The following is a 20,116-nucleotide window of genomic DNA, read 5'->3' as shown; positions in this document are numbered from 1 at the left end:
CTTCGTACTTTTCCTGCTTGCTTGCTTCTTTCTCGGTTAACTAGCTGCAAGTCTGCCCTGTCAGCCTTGCCGGCGGGTGAATGACTGAATGACTCGGATGAATGAAATGACTTTTGTATTAACTATGTATGTACTAGGTAGTAAATGTAGTAGTAATAGTGGTAAATATCCCAACTTCATGAGTCATGATGTATGTACCGAGATAGTATATACCGAGATAGATATATACCGAGAGCATATGTATGGGTTCAATGGCAGACATTAGACATTAGCATCAGCAGGAGTATCACTGGCAGAAGTATTGTTGGCAGGAGTATTGTTGGCCCTCCTGGCGGTGCCTATGCCGATGACCCCCCGTTCCTGGTTCTCACCGAGCCACGGCTTCATGGCTTCACCGAGCACCTGCCGTCCGAGATAGTAGACAAACTGGCCGATGATGATGAGCACAAAGGCGATGGGGTAGAGGAAGTGGATGCGCAGGCCAAAGACCTTGACTCCGATCACGACGCCCCAGAAGTTACTGGTGAGGAGGGAGATGTTGAAGAAGGCGGCGCTGGCGAGACGGAAGAGCAACGGGGCCAGGCTGTAGAAGAGGAAGAGACAGAGGGTGTATCCGACAAAGTAGCCCGCCACGGCCCCGTCCCAGACGGCGTGCTGGAACGAGGCGCGGTCGAAGATGGCGGCCTGCACGCCCATGATGACGGTGGCGTACAGGCCCAGCTGTCCGAGCACTTCGTACATGGGCCGCTTGCTGACGAGGTACTCCTCCGCGACGTTGGTGAGGCCGTAGAAGGTAGCTCCGAGCAGTGCAAAGAGGTCTCCCTTGATCAGGTCGCCACGCGACTTCTGTGGTCCGCCGCTGTTGGCGCCCGTGATGTGGTCTGAGCCGAACAGCACGCCCATGCCGCCGATGCAGATGAGGATGCCGGCGTACTGGGCCCAGTGGTAGCGGACGCGCAGTAGGGTGAAGCTGATCAGGACGACCATGACGATGGCCCAGAAGTTGATGAGCTGGGCGCTGAGGATGGTGGTGTAGCGGTATGCAAGGACAATAAAGTAGTTGCCCTGGACGTCGCAGAAGGCGAAGATGATGTACTTCCACCAGTCGCGGCAGACCAGCTGGGACCACCACCTGCGCGGGCCGTAGCGGTAGAGGGTGTAGGAGGTGTAGACGAGGTTGAGCAGGACGTAGTTGAAGAGCGTCTGGAAGGCCGGGATAGAGGTGCCTGCGGTCGAGAGCAGGGCCGAGAAGGTGTTGGTGGCCGTGATGCACAGCGCGAGTATTTGCCTGTCCCGTTAGTTAGCTTCCATCTATTATATTATAGGCAAAGAGAAGAAGACAGTACCCCAGGAGCAGGACGAGGTAGAACTGCTTGGTGCGGAAGTAGGCAAAGTAGCCCTTCTTGCTGTCTGCGTCGGCTTCACCATCGCCATCGCTGCCATCGCTGGCTTCGACCGGCCGGACAGAAGCATCGGCGCTCTTCATCAGTGGCCGGGTAGCTGAAGCAGCCTGCGAGGGCGTCGACCGGGCAGACTCAATGGGGTCTTCATGGTTCGCAGTAGCAGCAGCAGCAGCAGCAGTGGTAGATGGTATAGTAGAGGCCATGGCTGTAGATGTTCTAGATGTGTGGTAGGAGCTTTATGAGAGGAAGCAGACGCAAAACTCCCAGAAGTCGTCTGCTCGAGGCTGTCAAGGCTGTCGATGGAGAGAAAGACACACAGTCCGTCAGTCAGTCAGATGGACAGACAGAGGGATACGAGGTTTCTCTGCGTCTGTTCGTCTGTTCGTCTATTTTCTATGTATCTCGTCTTTTGGTGGAAGAAAGCGAAGCGATGCGCAGAAGGCGAAATAAGAAAAAACGAAGAAGAAACAAGAAGAAAAAAAGAAAAGAAAGTAAAAATAGGAAGAGAAAAAGTAAAGAAGAAGAAGAAGAGAAGAAGAAAGAGACGAAGAGGTAGAAGAGGTAGAAGAAGTAATAGTAGACAGGTAGATGGTAGAGATGAAGATGGTAGATAGAAGAAGCAGCAGGAGTAGAAGAAGTAACCAGCAGTGAAGAAGAGGAAGAAACAGAGAAGGAGGAGACAGCTTGATTGACTTGACTCTTGGTTACTCTTTTCCTCTTCTTCTCTTCTTCTCCTGCTTGATAGTAAAGAGTAAAGAGTAAGAGTAAGAGTAAGAGATGCTTCTTCTTCTACTATCTGCAAACTAGCGACTCCTCGACTCCTTCATCTTCCTCTTTACCTACCATCTTCTCTTCTCTTCTTTACTTCTTCTCTTCTTACTAGCTAATTGTTTAATTAACTAACCAACCCTGCAGCTCGCCGTCGCGTGGCCGTCCCTTGCTGGCTGGCCTCGCCCGTCGTCTTCGTCTTCGTCTTCCCTTGGCTTCTTCTGCGTCTTCTGCGTCTGCTTCTTCCCACCTAAAACAACTTAACACCGACCATCTCTACTATCTCGACCATCGTCGCGGCGACCCTGACCTGACTCTCTCTCGGATTAACAGACCGTCCCTGTCGGCTTTTCCATCTTTCGCCTCCTTTTATCCCCCTTCGCCAGGCAGCTTCCCGCCGTCACCGCGCTTGCGCCAGCCGAGGCAGAGTTTTTGCGCGTCTCTCGCCCCGAAAGGAAAACAGACACACCCACCGCCCGCCATCACCATCACCACAAAAGACAGACAGACAGACACAGACAGAGACAGCAGCAGGAGATACGAGACACCGGCAGAGTCTCACGGAGGGCAGCGCTCTCCTGCAGCGGCCATGGCCATGTCGTTCCCGGTGCCGCCGCTGAACGACCGCAAGAGAGTCAAGGTCTACGAGCTGCGGAACAACGACTGGTTCGACCGGGGGACGGGCTTCTGCACCGGGCAGATCACAGACGTGCGTCTTACATCTATAACTGCTTTAAAGGAATATACATGCTGATGGTTACAGGATGAGCCGAAGATACTGGTGCAGTCGGAGGACCAGCCAGACCGCATGCTGCTGGAGACTCGCATCACACGGGAGGATGGATACCAGAAGCAGCAGGGTAAATCATTCTCTTACTCTCTACATATCTATCTATACTGACTGCTGGTAGAAACACTGATAGTATGGACGGAGCAGAATGGGACAGACATGGCGCTCAGCTTTCAGGAGGCGGAGGGCTGTGGTGTGATATGGTGCGGACTTCCTCTCCTTCCTCCTCGCCTTAGGCAGACATACAGACATACAGGCATAGGGACACGCGACAGCTGACGTTTTGAGTAGGGACTTCGTGCGCCATGTGCAGCAGCATCTCACTCCCCTCGGCCATGGTACGTTACTCTATCCATTGTATATCAGATACACGGAGCTTACTGAGGCCTAGATGACTCGCTGTCGGACGACGCCATGGACGGCATGCCCAGCGCCATCATGCTCCCGCCGCCGGACCTCACCAACCTCGCGGAGATCGAACACCTCATCGTCGGCGCCAGTGCGACCCAGCCAGGCAGAGACGCCATCGCCCGCTTCGTCATCCAGGAACAGTACATCCTCAAGCTGCTGCCGCTCGTCGCCGTCGCCGAAGACCTCGAGGGCCTCGCTGACCTCCACCGCCTCTGCAACATCATGAAGGCCCTCATCCTGCTCAACGACAACACCATCATCGAGCAGGTCGTCTCAGACCCCGTCATCTCCGCCGTCGTCGGCGCCCTCGAGTACGACCCGGACTTCCCCACCCACAAGGCAAACCACCGCCAGTACCTCAACGACCGCTCCCGCTACAAGGAAGTCGTCCCCATCAAGGACCCCATCATCCTGCGCAAGATACGGCACACCTGGCGCCTGCAGTACCTCAAAGACGTAGTCCTCGCCCGCATCCTCGACGACCCGACCTTCTCCGTCCTCAACTCCCTCATCTTCTTCAACCAGGTCGACATCGTCCAGCACCTCCAGTCCAATGCCGCCTTTCTCTGCGAACTCTTCTCCCTCTTCGCCCCCGAGTCAGCGCCCGCCGACGCAAACAAGCGTGAAGACGCCGTCCAGTTCCTCCACCAGTGCATGGGCATTGCAAAGAACCTCCAGGCTCAGTCGAGGGGGAACCTCTTTGCAAACCTCATCAACCATGGCCTCTTCTCCGTCATTGCATTCGCCGTCAAGCATCCCACACCCGCCCTCAGGACGACCGGCATAGACATCCTCGTCGTCCTGCTCGACCATGACCCCGTCACCATGCGCGGATACATGCTCAAGGCGTTTACCGATAAGAAGCTGCCATTGACAGATACACTGATCGACCTGCTACATACAGAGACCGACCTGGGCGTCAAGAACCAGCTGGCCGATGCATTAAAGGTCCTCCTCGATCCGCAGCCGCAGATGCAAGAACTACGGTCCGGAGAGGTAGTCAAGATGCGCCAGGGCCAGCAGCAGCAGGGTCAGGGCCAGGGCCAGGGCCAGACACAGATACAGCCACACCCCGTTGCAGACGCATTCATGCAGAACCACTTTGAAAGCTCTGCTAAGAGACTCTTCACTCCCTTGACCCTCCTCGCCGCCCACAACGACCGTACGTCTACCCTTTACCCTAGTATTTATATCTACTCTGATGCCCTTGATGATTTATATATACTAACTTATACAACCTAACAGTCTCCGGGTTGACGTTCCAGCAGGTCTCCCTATTTGCACACCTAGTAGAGATACTCACCTTCTTTGTTCGCCAGCATCCCATCCGCAGCCGCTCCTTCATCCGCGAAGAATACCTCATCCCGCGTGTTGCGCAACTCTTCACCGTTCCCCAAAAACATCTCAAACTAAGTAAGCCACAACACACACATACTCTTAACTTTACATCTAATACTAACAGTGATAGTGGCATTGAAATTCTTCCGTACTCTCGTCAGCCTCCACGACACCTTCTACCACGCCCAACTAACCCACAACAACACCTTCGACCTCATCCTCAACATCGTCTACGAAACCATGCCCCGCGACAACCTCCTCAACTCCGCCTGCCTCGACCTCTTCGAATTCATCAAACGCGAAAACATCAAACCCATCATCGGACACGTCGTTGAACGATACCGTGAAAAGATCCAGAACATCACCTACGTAGACACATTCCAGAACCTCATCCTCCGCTACGACCAGATGCAGGGCTACGGACCGAATGCTGCGGCCGGTGCAGATAACAGTGATGCCGCAAGCACCGTCTTCAGCCAGGACGAAGCCTCCTCGACGCCCACGAGGATGATCATCAGCGGCGGTGCGCAACGGTGGGGAGCAATGGGTGTTCGCGAAATGACCGCAGCCGAGGAAGAGTACTTTGAGGCCTCAGACGATGAGGAAGACGAGGTAGGATTCTTCCCTGTTTCTACTGGAGGCTCCTCTAGGCAGAGAACTGTGCAGCTCATGCTCAATGTTTTATCACAGGTTAAACCCGAGAATGCTGCGAGCACGAACGCCGCGCCTCCGAACGGCACGCCCAACAAGCCACTTGTCGATTACCCTGACGACGACGACGATGATGCCATGAACGAGCAGGATGCGCAGGTACCGGCTCAGAAGCAGCAGGAGCAGGAACAGCAGAAAATCGAGCGGTTCTCGTTTTCTGAAAAGCGCCGTCGACAGGATGACGATGACGACGATGAACTTATCAAGCTGTCCTCGGGTTCAAAGCGGCGCAACTCGGTAAACACCGCAAACTCTGTCTCGCCGTTATTCCAGCGCGGTAACGGCAGCGGTAACGGGAACGGTAACGGGAATGGCAGCTTGCGAGTGAAGAAGGGAAGTCAGAGCCGGAGTCCCAGCGGGAGTCCGAGTCCGAGCCCGCGTTCGAAGGGCAACGGTGTTGAAAAAGACGGTTCAAAGGAGTCAACGGCAGGGAAGAAGATTGCGATTACTTTCAACGTTTCATCTTCAACACGGAACGCGCTTAAGAGCCAGGAGAACCCGACTGATTCTGATTCAGAACTGAAACCAGAGCCAGCCAAGCTGAAGGAAGCTGGTGATGCCGGAATAGTTGATGCTGCGCCTACATCGGTCAAAGGTACAGCCATGAGCGACGGCAGTGATGCTGAGACTGGCTCGGCTGATGATAGCGGAGGAGGCGGGTCGGAAGATAGTACGGAGCCTGCTGAACCTATCCCTGAGAGTACGACGCCGTCGACAACCACGACAACGCCGGTAGCTGCGACGGCGACTGCGAGCTAAGAGACGGATAATCGTGCAAATGTATAGCTAGATTGAACAAAGCAAAGGGAGCCAAAAAGCGTTGAAAAGTTCCGAATTGGGGGGGAAAGTTGATCTATAGAGGGATACCCTTTGCAAGCAACAGCATACTCTATCCGTCTTCATCTACGCCGACCTCCATCCTATACCCAGGGATCCGTTACTCCGTTATACTCCCTCGTCCGCGCTGCTGCATCCACTTCTGGTCCTGGTTTCGATTCATATAATATCCTTACCTTTTACTCCTTTTATTCTCATTCGGCATGCATGCATGCAACATCTAGTTACCAGGCATAGAATGATCCACGCTATACCGACGATCGCACCCTACCCTACCCTCGCCCAGCCTGGGTCCAGCCTCCGCTCTCCATCTCATCTCTCTCCCATCCATCCATTCATGTACTGATAAATAAAAAACATACTCGGGCCCGTTTCTGCCTTGGAGTTCGTTGCGTTGCGTTGCGTTGCGTTTTTTGTCCTGCTTTAGCTTGCTTGTTTGACCGATTGATGGACTGATCGTGTTTTTGTTTCGTTGTATAATTTGTCTTCAGATTGTTTGGGATTGGGATGGTATGCTGTGCTATGCAATGGAGTGTGACGGACTGGTATGGTATCGGATAGGATGCAATGGGTATTTGATACGGGTGTGTATGGGTGTTGATTGATTGATTGATTGATATGGGAAATAGGCAGAGGCAGGCAACTTCAATGATGCGGAAGTTGCCGTTGCTGTTGCCGTTACTGTGCAAGTCATCGCATCAGCCTGTTTGAGCTGGCAAAAAAGGCAGTTGTTATAATAGAGATATTTCCATTTCAGCTTGTGTTTTGTCTGGTTGTAGATTGATGTGACGTTGGTTGGTGATGTTGAGTTTAACGTGCGGCTCCACCTCGGCTTCTCGCACGTCCAAGGATGAACGAAGTCGATGTAACTTCCAACCATGCATGGCCTGGCCGATGATAAAGAGCGTATTCTCTAGAGCAAGCGCAAGTCGTCTCAGCTCGAACTTGTACAGGATGTTGTCTCCTTCTTCCAGCTTCAACTTAAACCCACACATCACACCCAATTCATTCCTATCACATGTCTCCAGAGCAGAAGGCGGGAACACCTCTGCCCTCTCACCATCCACGACACTGATATATTTTATTTCTGGAAACCCAGGACTGATATCATACTACCATCTGTTCTTCTCTCTGCTTTCCTCGGATCTATCCCAGTCATTCTCCCACGACCCCGGCGCCAATGGCTCATATATCATCCGCGGAAGAAGCCTGGGAGGCTTTGAAGTGCCGGAAGCTCAATCGGTTCATGTCAAGGGAGAAGAAGACACTAATGCAAAAAGCCCGAAAGCCCGCCTCTATAGCCTAGATGAACAGATATCGTTTATGGAGCGTGATTTAGAGGTGTTTGTTCGGACATGGCAGGACGCCGCGATGCAGCAGCGAAAGTTGGACGAAAGGCCCAGAGCGAATGTTATCGTCATGGGCCATTCGGTGGGAGCTTACATGGCTATGGAAATCATGAGACGTAGAAGAGAGAAAGCCGGGCTTCAGAGGAGAGTTGATGGAGTTGTGCCTCAGAGCACCGGTGCTAATGGCGGCGGGGACGAACTTGGGCTAGATATCATCGGTGGTATCCTGCTGTTCCCTACCGTTGTGGATATTGCGAAGTCACCTAATGGGAGGGTACTGACGGTATGTGTGTCCGTGTGGCTATATGGGGACATGACGATGCTAATTGACAGGATAGAAATTACTATATATACCGTCTCTACCTCTTCTAGTGAGTTTGTTTGCAAGGTTTCTTGTCCTGATATTGCCCGAGCTGGTACTCTACAGTATTGTCAGCAGATTTATGAGAAATCCTCGAAAGGAGGCCGTCGAGACAACCGTATCAATGCTGAAGAATGCTCATATCGTCAGACAAGCATTGTAGGTTTCACATAGTATACATCTCCTGTGCCAAATGCTTAACTAACGGAATCTACAGGCACATGGCCGCAGATGAAATGAAGGATATATCGGCTGATAAATGGAACGATGAGATTTGGGGGTTTAGTAGCCCTACTCATGCCCCCAAGGACAGGCTTACGAAGATGGTATTCTATTTTGGCCGGAATGACCACTGGGTAGCTGAGGCCACTAGGAAAGATATCATTCAGTCGAAGTCGAGAGCTGAACAGGACGGCTCGGGTCCAGTTCTGAAAGTATGTGAGGATGGGGTTGCTCATGGATTTTGTATAGGTGAGTACTAAAGCACCGTAAACTTCCCGATGGAACCAGGAGCTAACATTTTCATCTTAGGGCATAATGAAATAATGGCGAAGAAAGTTGGCCAGTTCATCAGGGATATAGTTCAGGAGTCTGGATTAGATAGTTAGACTGCGCTTTTGAGTGCTAATGGGCAAGAAAATATTCTATAGAGTTATGCCCCGAACGCCTCTATCAATGCAAAATAAAACCAAGAAGCAACCAATGGGTATCAGTAATGTGTTTTTAATATATGGTTAGAACCTGTTATTGCCTCTGGTAATTCATACTGGCGCTGCGGAACAGTTCTCCCAACACATTATTCCCACCCGAAGGATAAGGTGGTGCTGGCTGATGGGAAGGTAGAGGGAAGGGCACGGGTGGCTGCCCTTCATTCCCGACAACCGGGCTATGCACCTTGACACTCCACTCGTCGTCCTGGGCTCTCTGCTGTCCAAATAGTTCCTTGAGTGAAATCTGTCTGCCCATGGGTATCCCGCCTTGCGCATCCTCGCCGTTACCTGCCTCACCAGGATAAAACCCGCTCAGGGCAGCAGCCTGGCTTCTTTCCGCAGCCAGTCGTTCTTCAGCAAGCTTCCTGCTCTCCCCCGCATATACCGCACATTCCTTAATTAGCTTTGCATTCGTCGCCCTCGCATCAGCAGTCGAGCTCGGAGCTGGTTCAGAAAATATCCATAGTCCATATATCATCGCCTTCATGCCTGGCGAAGCCACCATTGCGCCTTTCTCGGGTGTCTGTGCAGCTGTAGTGTCTTGCTCATCTACTTTCAATATAACGTATTCCTCTGTGATCTCAATATCGTCTCCGGTAACAAGGCTGACGTCAAAGTTGTTCATTCCTCGTCGGTTCAGTAGGAACACGCTGTACCTGTCCTCGCCTATCTCGCCAGGTGTAAGTTGGCAGACAAATAACGTCCCTTCCACCCCGATCTTCTCCCATAGCTGTGTTGTTGCGTTGAAGTGGTAGACGACTGCGTATTGTGCGAGAGAGAGAATGGAGATTATAGATGGGTTATGTCGCCGGAGAACAGAAAGATTAAGCTCTTCATTTGTTCTTGTCGGTGCCAGTGCAGCTGCCGGCGCTGAGCCAACGGCTCCCGTGTACTGAAGCATCTTGAGCTCAGGATGTGTGGTAATATCGGGTGTTTGACGTGTTCGGCCTATCTCTTAGCTCCTTGTGTAGCTGCGCAAGCCGTATATACTCAGGTGAACAGGTAGTAAGCTTGTGGAATATGGTGTTTCAACTTGGATAGCTGGTCGTTGTTCTTCTGGTTGAATGTGAGGATGTCGAAAGTTGCCGTTTCTGGCCATCTTCCGCCAAGGCTCCTGGTCGTACGTAAATAACGTTAATATCTCCTCCTGCAGGCAACCATCCCACCTCGTCCTTCCTTCCGCCAACTACATACGGAGCACAACCAACTTTCCCTCTGGCCACATTTACAACATACATCCACCAGGGAGGCCAACTTAACCATGGTACCTTAATGAGCTGCGTTTGGTGACTGGCTAGACTCGCCGCTTTGTGTGGACCTGGATCTGTCTCCCTGCTGCGCCTGGCTCCCCCAGCTGCTCCACAGGTAGTTATCAAGCGCAGGTGACCACATTCATGACCTACAAGTATCCGATCACAAGCTCTGTTAACGGCTTTGGACAGAAACTAACACCACATATATATATGCCTATATAAGTGGACTGTTCTCGCGGTGAGATGAGAGAAAACGGTTCTTCATTTTGGTTGCTTAAAGGTGTGCGGGGTTTAAGGAATGAGCAAGATGGCGGTTTCTGAAGAGGAGACGCAGACTGTTCCTAATACCACATCTACTGCTAATGTCGAGGGGTTACCTGGCGCCTTTCCCGACGCTCAAACCGAGGAGCCCGTCGTGGTATCATTAAATGACTTGTCCCTGTCTGCTGGAGTTCGATCGAGGAAGTCGGAATATATTCGCCAGAGAAAGCTAAGAATAAGGATCGGATCATGGAATGTTGCAGCTCTGTCCGGACCGGAACAAGACCTTAAGAGCTGGCTGGTTCATGAGCCTGTTGCTGAAGAAGAATCCACTGAGAATGGAGATAACGGTGTTGCTGATATAGAAGCTACGTTAGATGATGAGGCGGCCGATTCAGTTTCGTTCAAGGCCTATGGAAAGGGACCAGATCTTTATATCCTAGGATTGCAGGAAATTGTGGATGTAGCCTCTGCTACAGAGGCTCTGAGGACATATGTCGACCCTGGCCCTTCTGCCAAATGGAAAGCAGCGCTCCAAGATGCGCTACCTCCGGGATACACCTGCATAGCTTCCCAGCAGCTAGTGGGTATGCTTTTACTGGTTTACGCTGCTCCCTCCCTAAAGCCCCATGTTTCATCAGTAAGTTCCACTAGTGTCGGGACTGGGTTTCTGGGCTATACCGGGAATAAAGGAGCAGTTGCAACACGTATCGTTATCGGAGAAACGACGCGGTTAGTGTTTGTCAATTCTCATCTGGCAGCGGGGGCGGAAAAGGCCAATTTAGAACGAAGGAACTGGGACGCAGCACAGATAATCTCCCGCTCGAATTTTGCCCCTATAGACGAGCAGGACCTTATTTCCGGAGAGTTGAATCATCATTTTGGAGAAGAGGAGTTTAGTTTTTGGTTTGGAGATCTGAATTACCGTCTAGATGGTATCCCCGGAGGTGATGTTCGCCGTCTCCTCCATTTACATGTTCAAGATGAATTCCGTCCAGCGAAACGGAATTCTCCATTACAGAATGTTGAAAACAGTCAGCCTGAGGACCCTCGGAAATCATTTGAAAGCGACATCACCTCGTTGCCCTCAAAGGAGGGAATACAGATGGAGGGTAACGGTTTAGATCCAATGGATGACCCAGCATCTCTCTTGAACACACTCTCGTCACTTTTGCCTCATGATCAACTACTAGCTCAACAGAAGAGTGGAAAATCTTTTCACCAGGGCTGGCAGGAAGGGCCAATAACTTTCTTACCTACTTATAAGTATGATGTTGGGCAGAAAGGTGTATTCGATTCCAGTGAAAAGCAGCGCAGTCCAAGTTGGTGTGATCGAATTCTGTTTCGAACAAAATCTCACCACGCGAGGCATATCAAGAAAGTCAAAGAGGCAGAAGAAGCAAAGAAGAGAGACGAGGAAATCAAAACTCTAGGTCTGGATAAGGCTGCAGAAGATGATAATGTCCTCTTTGATTATGATCCAGATCAAGATGCCGCAGACTACGATCCTGAACAAGACGATGTGGCAGAAGATGCGGCGGATAATGATGCTAACGATGAAAGCACTATTTGTCTTCTGAAATACACATCACATCAGCATATTGTTTCTTCCGATCACAAGCCTATTCACGCTGACTTCGATGTCACACTCGATGTGGTTATTCCTTCCTTGAAATCGAAGATTCATCAAGAAGTTGCCCGAGAATTAGACAAGGCCGAGAACGAAGCCCGCCCTGACATAACTATTGTAGTGGATCAACTTTCCGAAGCCCGCCGAACCAGCTCTGCCGGTGTTGCTCAAACCTTCCAGCCAGATACTGTCCACTTTGGTAAAGTGAGGTATGATGATCCCACGTCACGGAGTCTGACTCTCGCAAATACAGGCGGTGTCCCTGCTACGTTTGGATTCCATTATAATCCATCTATTGGCACAGCCGGTTCTAATCCGTCACCTCCCTGGTTAAATATCCGGGTCGATTGGCCTTCCAATAATCCTAATCAAGACGAGAAATTGCCAAAAGAATACACCTTCCAACCAGGCGATTCTGCCAATGTCCGTTTGACATTATGCATATCTGACATTGAATTTGTCCGGAAGCTTAATGAGGGCAAGGCCAAAGTGGATGATATCGTTGTATTACGTGTGACCGATGGACGGGACCACTTCTTATCCGTCCAGGGCCAGTGGCTACCTTCATCCTTTGGCTTCTCCTTGGAAGAACTTACTCGCATACCTGAAGATGGTGTGCGTGCTATAAACGGATCACTGACCTCTTCTGGAGAGAACGATTCGAACTCTCGATCATCCGGCCCGCGTGAGCTATTCAAGCTAACAGAGGCAATCGCTGAGCATACCGAACGAGCCATCGCTGAGTGGGGGATGGTTTCTAGCGACATCAGCCCTGAAAGCAATGGCGCTCCATGGGAAGCTGACAAAAAGCCTGGGTGGCCGTTTGATTCACGGACCTGGTCATTTAGCGATATCAGCGAACGAGAGAAATTGCTTATTAACGTGAGAGAAGCAATTGACACAAACACTCCGTTTTCTGACCGTTTCCCCGCAAATTTCCCATGGAAATACCGCACGGAACTGCTTGCCGAGACATTGATTGCTTTCCTTCGGTCTCTACGTGACGGTATCATTACTGAACAGCTGTGGCTTGCGCTAGATGAGCAACAAAAGCTTCTCCGGGATAAGACAAGGCAACAGGAGCCTATTTCCAGCGAACAGATGCAGTCATCAATACTAGAGACTCTCTCGATATCCCCTTCCCACAGTGTCTCTTTCACTTTTCTTACTTTCATGCTGAATCGCATCGCCAACGAAATAGCTCCAATCACACCTATGCCTACACCATCTGCTACATCTACTCCCGTGAAGACATCAACGGTTCCCCCTACGGCCGGCTCAGAAAATTCACCAACACCCGCTCCCCCGGCTCAGTCTACCCTCTTAAGCAGGCAACCGTCTCTTTCATTCCCATTCCGGTTACGAGGCCGAAACAGCACTCTATCTGGAAATGGTGATGCAGAAACTTCTCTTACAGTACCGCAGAAAAACCCATCGGTTACCAGACGAGAAGCTCTTAACGATGCATATGCCTCCATTTTTGCTTCTGTGATGTTTTCTTCTTCTATTCCAACACCAGAGAAGGAGAAAGACAGGAGACTAGTTGAAGAGAGAAAGAAGGGAGTCATATCACCCTTTTTGTATAGTGATACCAGTTAATCCTGAGTATTTAGGATTTTATATATTTGTATATAACGCTTTCGTTGGCTCTTTGCAGTTAGTATAGTAGTAACCTTGGGCTTGGATACCTTTATTATGTCAAGCTAAAGCCTAAATTAGATGTGTGATTTGCAAATTATAAATGGAGACCTAAGCAAAAATCTACAGAGCAGCTGAAGGAAATTTCACCGATAGTATATACCAAGTAACCACAGCCTACAAGCTGCGTTCTTTACCGCTGCCTAAGCTGTCACTCCTATCATTCTCTTATATGCATACCCCTGGCTTACTCCCTTATACCCTGGCTGATATTCATATTGTGGTATACTCGAGCAAAAGGGTATATGGGCAGCTTGACAACAGACCAAACAATCCGTAAGGGCGAAGTAGCAATAGCACAAATAGTGGATATCATGCTTTGCATCGAAGAATGCTTAGATCCGTTATCGGGCCCAGGTCTCCCTCGCTTCCCTGAAGTGGCTAGTGGGCCGAGCTCCACCATGTAGCTGTCTATGGTGCGTATATGTGCATCCACTTTGGCTGATATAGTGCTATAGCGCCTCTCCTGACTGCGAACCAGTTTATCAAGGGTATATATATCACTTTTCATAGCTTTCCGTGCTTCCTCAATAAGTTCCCTGGGAGGCTTATGTTTGCTGTGGCTTTCTTCAAAGGAAGTAAGCTCTAAATTCGCTGTTGTGAAGCGGGATTCTAGATCATCAAGCCGCTTCGAAAGCTCAACAACTGCATCAGATTCAGGGACCTTATCGCTAATGCGTCTCAACTGGCTAGATTCAACCACACGTTGCAGGTAGAGGGTTCTGGCCTGCACCATTTTTAGCAAATGTGAGACGGGACGTATTTCGGCAGCGAGTAAGAAGAGAGTAAGACTGTAGTTTGAAACCAGGCCTTCGGATGGCCGTGATAGCCGAAATCTGATATAGTGCAGAAGGTATGCGGCTAAAACTGGGAATAGAAAACATGAGGCGAGTGCTGAGAGTTCGTGGGTTTGCAGTTCACGTTTTGCATTTAGATATGCTACCGCATACTTCTTTCGGCGTAGGGGAGGGTGTGGTTTTCCTTCATTCTCTGGATTGTCCTGGGAGGCGCAATCCTCTGCACTTTGCGGAGGTGATCCAATCTCAGCATCAGAATCATCTAAGTCTTCGGCATCATAGGCATCATGTGCTAATCGAACTCGCTCCTGAGCGGCAAAGTACCATTCCCTATTTGGTATTAATTATAAAGCACGATAAACCTAGAAAATGCTTTGCAATTGTTAGGTGCCTCACCATGGTAGCCTAACAGACCAATTTAAGAAGACCGCTGCAAGAGATAGCAAGGCGACATCTGTGAAGACGGCGGCTCCGTTGTGAAAGAGAAGTCCACCTAGGCCCGGCAAAAGAGCCAGTAGGAGGGGGCTTGAATGCCAGGGCGAGTCTGTATTATCGGGTCTGGTACTCCCGGTACTAATGTTGGCACGGGGAAAAAATAAGTCGTCTGTTGACGATTTTATAGATCGACGAGTCTCCGAAACAGCCTCTGAGAAGGTTGAGCTGCGTCGGAGCTTGCCGGGAGAGGAAGACAAGGGTGCAAAGCCATTCACATTCGATCCGGTCGATGCATTCTGTCTATGTCGGAGCTGTTCTGTTGCTGGTGACTTGACACGCGACGTCGTGGCTGGCTCCTGGTCTGGTTCCATGGATGGTGTACCCATGGTTCATGGCTGGTGTGGTCTGGATGTCTTCTGTATACTCTGCATTAACACAAGCGGTAGCGTTCCCCAGATTAATAAAGGTCGGCCTTCTCGCGCTCAGCTCACATCCTTCCTGATAGTTGGAGTTGAGATAACTAGTTAGTTGTCCAATCCAGTTTTTTGCGGAGTAGTTCCATCTTTGGTAGAAGATAAAGTATTCTTGGCATCTCTTAGTCTTTTCCGATCTTATTTCCATAGTTATGACGTAAGAACTTTAAACAGCGCTTGCGCCAGCAGAGTAGTTATATTATGTCATCTGATGAGTCAGCTCAACTTCAAAAAAAGGTGAAATGGTGAAAAGACAACAACATGAGATGAAGGATGGAGTAGGGGAAGACGATGATACCACCACGCCAGGTCCAAGTCGTGGATAAAGCCTGAGCCCCTGAACCTAGAAACATGATTCCGTTTGCTAGATCTTAGACTTCGTGTTCACTTTCCCCTATAAGGATAAAAAATAGGCTTGTCGCTCTCATCTACCTTCGCTCGAACGAACCCTGATATTCCACCATGCTAGTTGGTGTCTTCAACCTGCTTTCTATACTTATCTCGGGAAATAGCATGAGGAATGTCTTTCAAACGGGACCAGTCTGGGCGAGGAGGTCAACACAAATAAAATTAACTTTCCTTATTGATGCAAGGTTGACCAGAATACAACCCCGGCTAAGCCAGCCATCTTCACGGCCCCCGTTTATACCACAAAGAGCCAAACGGCAGGTCACTTTGCATAAGGCGGATAATTTATACAGAGGCTCTACCAGGAGAATTGTCTATAGGATCTGCACTAGTCACACATGCCGGTTCGACTCCCACAAATACGTGCCCTCGCGCAAGCATTATGGATATACTTCGTTCATGAGATCTCCTTGATAATGGGTTCCCCCACTGACCTTCAGTGTGCAGGAGAGCTATCAGATCCATTCTGTTTGCTCTGTTCATCCTAGAATACTTGTGTCTGGGTCTTTGGAAGACGCCTCGAGGCTAAGTCTGTCTAGTGATCCCACCGGGCCATGACAGCTGCAGATGGCAAAAACTTATCAACGGCACCATCCTCGTGTCCGGCTCATCCGCAGCCTGAAGAATTCTTAATGTGTTTGTAGCAAATGGATCCATCCCCGGGGCGAGGAGCTAGTTTTCCGGAAGTCTTCCCCACGCGTAAGGGCCTTCTCTTCAGGCACAACCTTTTCTTCTTTCTTGTCATTGCACGCCCAACAACTGTAAACGCCGTATTGCAGCAGCCCGGTTTACAAAGGGTGTACAAACGGACCAGCGGTTTACTCACAGGATGCGCTGATCGAAGTGCCCGCTAGGATAAGTTCCTGGGATTTTATTGATGGAGGAGGACTTATTGATACCCCGATGCGGTTTAGCGCGCGTTGCTCCCGCTGGGCCCACCCAGACTTCAGCGTGCTTTTGTTTTATTCTGCTTATTCAGCTCCTTGTTTCTTATTCGAAAGATGGGAAGCTGCAAGAAGTGAGACCGAAGATGCATTCACGCTGCGTCGAGCCTGTTCAACAACAGCGGCTTATTGACACCTACGGAGACATGACTGATTGATTGTCCTTATTCTGGGCAGCTGGGGACTCAGCGGCGCTGCATGACGGCCTCCCGAATGGTCATTCAATATGTCCTTCTTTTCTTTTCTTCTCTAGCATCTGGAGTTTTGCAGGTCTATAAATTGTTATACCTGCTCTTTCCTTTGACATGTTTCTCGTCGACCATTTCCTTCCTGATACTCCAAGGGCTCTTGTGTATCTTATTTACCTTCATCTTTCAACCCCCTTGAAACGCAAGATCTACCCACGGGTCTTACTGCAGACGTTCTCACAGCATCAAAGGCCCCTGTATTCTCAAAAGTTTGCTTGAGCTTGGTACGATTGGCTTTACAATACTATTTTTGTGTCTCCATGACGTTACGGAGGCAGATGCTCAAGAGCTATAGCTAATAATTATCTGTGGTGTCCATAGGCGTGCTTTGCACTGGGTCTTGACAGAATAGCTTCATCATGGAGAATAGCAATCTACCTCTGGTGTATGAGATGTCAACACAGGCAGTAGTACTCTGTACTGTTGCCTTCATATCATTTCTCGTCTGCATTCCACCATTGATCTGGCACTGCCGGAATGGTAACTTTCCTGCCTCCTGCTTGATTTTGTGGATTCTCACCCAAAACCTGTTCAATTTCATTAATCCATTAATTTGGCCTGATGATGATCCCAAATCCTGGTGGATGGGTTATGGTTATTGTGATATTCAGTCCAAACTTATCACCGGTGCCGGCGTTGGTATTGCTGGTCCCTTAGTCTGCATCTTTCGCAGTCTCGCAAAAGTCCTGGACACGGAACGAACTACCCTCGTGCCTACCAAAGGCGACCGAAGATGGAAGGCTACGTTTGAGGCCATATATTGCGTCATTATCCCAGTCGTCATTATGGTCCTGCACTTTATTATCCAAGACAGCAGATATTACATCTACAGCATCGTTGGCTGCATGCCAGCATATCACTCTAGCTGGGTTAGCTTCATTGTGGGTTACATCTGGCCTCCAATCATCTTGATAATCGCCTGTTTTTATTGCGGTAAGGCCACAATCACCTGAAGTGCATATTTCATGCTTTCATGATACTGTATTACTAACTCTCGAGCTAGGACTTGTTCTATATCGCTTGTTCAAGTACAAACGTGAATTTTCCCAGCTTGTATCTTCTGACAGCACAACCAGCAAGTCCAAATTTGTCCGCCTACTCACTATTTCGCTTGTACTTCTTCTCGGAAGCCTCCCAGCCCAGTTCTTCGTCTTCTACACCAATATCACCTCCTACAAGCCTTGGGCCCCTTATTCATGGACCGAAGTTCATGGCCCTCACTGGGGTGAGATTATTAAGTTTCCAATGCACGGCCAGGTCTACTATGATCGTTGGATACAAGCTGCTGCGGGATTCCTTCTTTTCTTTTTCTTTGGTATCGGTCATGATGCCACCATGATGTACCGGTCCATTCTTCTAAGGCTCGGCTTTGGAGATTGTTTCCCTGCACTTCAGCATCCACATATCATGATCAATCAGAGACAAGGCTCATCTTCTACTCGATTCGGCTCGTTCAGCAGCACTGTCAAAATGGCTTTGGGCCGAAAGAAACTTTTGACATCTACGGTCGACTCAGATATCACTCTAAAGTAAGTTATATGTATCATCTTCTTTCCGTTCGCATTTATCGTGAGTCTGGCAACTGATATAATTCTGCAACGTACAGTGAAAAAACAGGAAATATGTCACTGGATGGATGCTTGTTCACTAAGCTTGAACCAACTTACTCCCTGGACAATCAAAATGGCCCCCAAAAGTCTTATCGGATGCCAACAGTGCCAGGACCTATAACTCATCCCAGCAATTTCAACATGCCCCAAAAACCACGCCGACAATCCGGGGACTCTATTTTCCTCGAATTTCTTACAGAGTCACCTAAGTCCAGTACTGCAAAACAAGGTAGAGGGACGCATAGCGGGCACGATATGGTTTAGGAGCCTTTCAACCCTTTCGACGTATCCTGTTCAGGCTTCCTCCAACTGGAGCAACTATTTGACACTTGCTTATTACATTTTTATTTACCAGAGTTTTACTTTTTCTATGTTCTTTTTTCTGTCTTTTTTTTTTTTTAATATGCCAACTTTGGCATTTGTGATACCTATGGTCAGATGTTTCGTGGCGTTGGCTGGGTGGGTAGTTAGCCCGGTTCTTCGGTCGTGGCTTGGGAGCACTGGCTGCCTTTAGATATATTGAGTGGATATTATATTTTCCTCTTACTGGATTGCTCCTCATACCTCATTTTATCTGGTATTTATGTAGGTCAGATACAAGCGAAATGGGGTACGATAGCAATTGAAACATATCAGCATTAGGCTTCATTACTATAAACCCACAATCTCCTACTCAACATTTACCATGACGGTTGTAGTAAAAGTGAGGTAAAGTACAATGTTTCGAGGGTGGAGAACTGTATCGACCAAAATATAATACATGGATATGAGCCAGAGGCTGGGAGAAAAGATGCGACCAAAAGATCTAATCAGGTGGCACGACGAGCTAAAGCCAGGGTAGACGATCGTTGCAGAGAGTCAAAGATGGGAGTAAAGTAACTATCTGTACAGTAGCAGAAGCTAGAAATAAGGATGGGAGCTGCGGCATCCGTCCTTAACAGACTACTTCGATTCTTCTTCGCGGTTGGGATTGAATGGTCTGCTGAGAACTTCATAATGGCCTGATTCGAAGAGAAATGTTAGATCGCCAATCATGTATGTCGAGTATGTTGCAAAACGGGATGGATAGACTCACGTTGGACAAAGCCCAGCATACTGGTTTTCCTTCCCTCATTATCTTCTGATACTCGCATAGTAGCATCTCCTTCAACCAGCATTAGAGTTCTATAAACGGAAATGACAATGTTAGTTTCTGGGGCTTTAACATGTGGTAAAACCAGTGGAAGAGTCATATACAAGGGGGACGCACCCCTTTGGAAGATTGAGCAAGTGATCCCTGCCGGGGCCCTCAGGAACAAAGCTCGTCACTCTAAACCAGCTAGTTTGCTGGTTATCACGGGGGCCATGGTTGGTCCCGACGGAGTATTTCACATATTCACGTCCATTTGACGACGTCGCAATCTCTGGCTGAGAACCAAGACGACCAACAACGGTGAGACGGGCATGATCCCGAATGGCGGTGCTGCTGAATGAACGCGATATGGGGTTTGTAGCCCGAGCGGCCTTGGAGAAGGTTTGGAAGGCGGATTGACGGAACATTATGGCGAATTGAAGTGGTATATGCTTCGATTATGGCTCTCTTGGTTGTAAAGGGAAGATTTTATCGTGGTCTTGCAGGTTCGTCTCTCTTTTCGCTGGTCAAAGGCGAAGAAGTTGTGACGTTGGAAGCAGTTGAGCTCGC

The 20,116-nt window shown here is 49.4% G+C and overlaps 8 protein-coding genes across 8 annotated transcripts; 4 read left to right on the top strand and 4 right to left on the bottom strand.

Annotated features, from left to right (window-relative positions):
* Nucleotides 1-261: 261 nt before the first annotated feature.
* Nucleotides 262-1,606, bottom strand: MGYG_07354 (solute carrier family 35 member F1; the record flags this gene model as incomplete). The annotated part of the gene is made up of 2 exons (XM_003170060.1): nucleotides 262-1,288; nucleotides 1,347-1,606. The coding sequence occupies 2 exons, from the start codon at nucleotides 1,604-1,606 to the stop codon at nucleotides 262-264; spliced, it is 1,287 nt and encodes a 428-aa protein (XP_003170108.1).
* Nucleotides 1,607-2,760: 1,154 nt separating this feature from the next.
* Nucleotides 2,761-6,180, top strand: MGYG_07353 (hypothetical protein; the record flags this gene model as incomplete). The annotated part of the gene is made up of 7 exons (XM_003170059.1): nucleotides 2,761-2,880; nucleotides 2,935-3,031; nucleotides 3,083-3,164; nucleotides 3,253-3,299; nucleotides 3,347-4,534; nucleotides 4,618-4,785; nucleotides 4,841-6,180. The coding sequence occupies 7 exons, from the start codon at nucleotides 2,761-2,763 to the stop codon at nucleotides 6,178-6,180; spliced, it is 3,042 nt and encodes a 1,013-aa protein (XP_003170107.1).
* Nucleotides 6,181-7,212: 1,032 nt separating this feature from the next.
* Nucleotides 7,213-8,576, top strand: MGYG_07352 (hypothetical protein; the record flags this gene model as incomplete). Its single annotated transcript, XM_003170058.1, has 4 exons — nucleotides 7,213-7,890; nucleotides 7,946-8,127; nucleotides 8,186-8,439; nucleotides 8,500-8,576. 4 exons carry the CDS (start codon nucleotides 7,213-7,215, stop codon nucleotides 8,574-8,576), a joined length of 1,191 nt encoding a protein of 396 aa, XP_003170106.1.
* A 136-nt stretch (nucleotides 8,577-8,712) lies between these two features.
* On the bottom strand, nucleotides 8,713-9,579 carry MGYG_07351 (hypothetical protein; the record flags this gene model as incomplete). Its single annotated transcript, XM_003170057.1, has 1 exon — nucleotides 8,713-9,579. One exon carries the CDS (start codon nucleotides 9,577-9,579, stop codon nucleotides 8,713-8,715), a length of 867 nt encoding a protein of 288 aa, XP_003170105.1.
* A 659-nt stretch (nucleotides 9,580-10,238) lies between these two features.
* Nucleotides 10,239-13,421, top strand: MGYG_07350 (inositol polyphosphate 5-phosphatase OCRL-1; the record flags this gene model as incomplete). The annotated part of the gene is made up of 1 exon (XM_003170056.1): nucleotides 10,239-13,421. The coding sequence occupies one exon, from the start codon at nucleotides 10,239-10,241 to the stop codon at nucleotides 13,419-13,421; it is 3,183 nt and encodes a 1,060-aa protein (XP_003170104.1).
* Nucleotides 13,422-13,707: 286 nt separating this feature from the next.
* Nucleotides 13,708-15,138, bottom strand: MGYG_07349 (hypothetical protein; the record flags this gene model as incomplete). The annotated part of the gene is made up of 2 exons (XM_003170055.1): nucleotides 13,708-14,647; nucleotides 14,714-15,138. 2 exons carry the CDS (start codon nucleotides 15,136-15,138, stop codon nucleotides 13,708-13,710), a joined length of 1,365 nt encoding a protein of 454 aa, XP_003170103.1.
* A 2,046-nt stretch (nucleotides 15,139-17,184) lies between these two features.
* Nucleotides 17,185-18,699, top strand: MGYG_07348 (a-pheromone receptor PreA; the record flags this gene model as incomplete). Its single annotated transcript, XM_003170054.1, has 3 exons — nucleotides 17,185-17,758; nucleotides 17,829-18,354; nucleotides 18,432-18,699. The coding sequence occupies 3 exons, from the start codon at nucleotides 17,185-17,187 to the stop codon at nucleotides 18,697-18,699; spliced, it is 1,368 nt and encodes a 455-aa protein (XP_003170102.1).
* Nucleotides 18,700-19,377: 678 nt separating this feature from the next.
* On the bottom strand, nucleotides 19,378-19,974 carry MGYG_07347 (hypothetical protein; the record flags this gene model as incomplete). Its single annotated transcript, XM_003170053.1, has 3 exons — nucleotides 19,378-19,436; nucleotides 19,511-19,599; nucleotides 19,685-19,974. 3 exons carry the CDS (start codon nucleotides 19,972-19,974, stop codon nucleotides 19,378-19,380), a joined length of 438 nt encoding a protein of 145 aa, XP_003170101.1.
* Nucleotides 19,975-20,116: the final 142 nt, after the last annotated feature.

This window comes from Nannizzia gypsea, genomic scaffold (genome assembly GCF_000150975.2).
Source record: "Nannizzia gypsea CBS 118893 supercont1.7 genomic scaffold, whole genome shotgun sequence".
NCBI classification, from domain to species: Eukaryota; Fungi; Ascomycota; class Eurotiomycetes; order Onygenales; family Arthrodermataceae; genus Nannizzia; species Nannizzia gypsea.
Note: the sequence above shows the minus strand (reverse complement) of the source record. Positions and strands in the feature narration are given on the sequence as shown.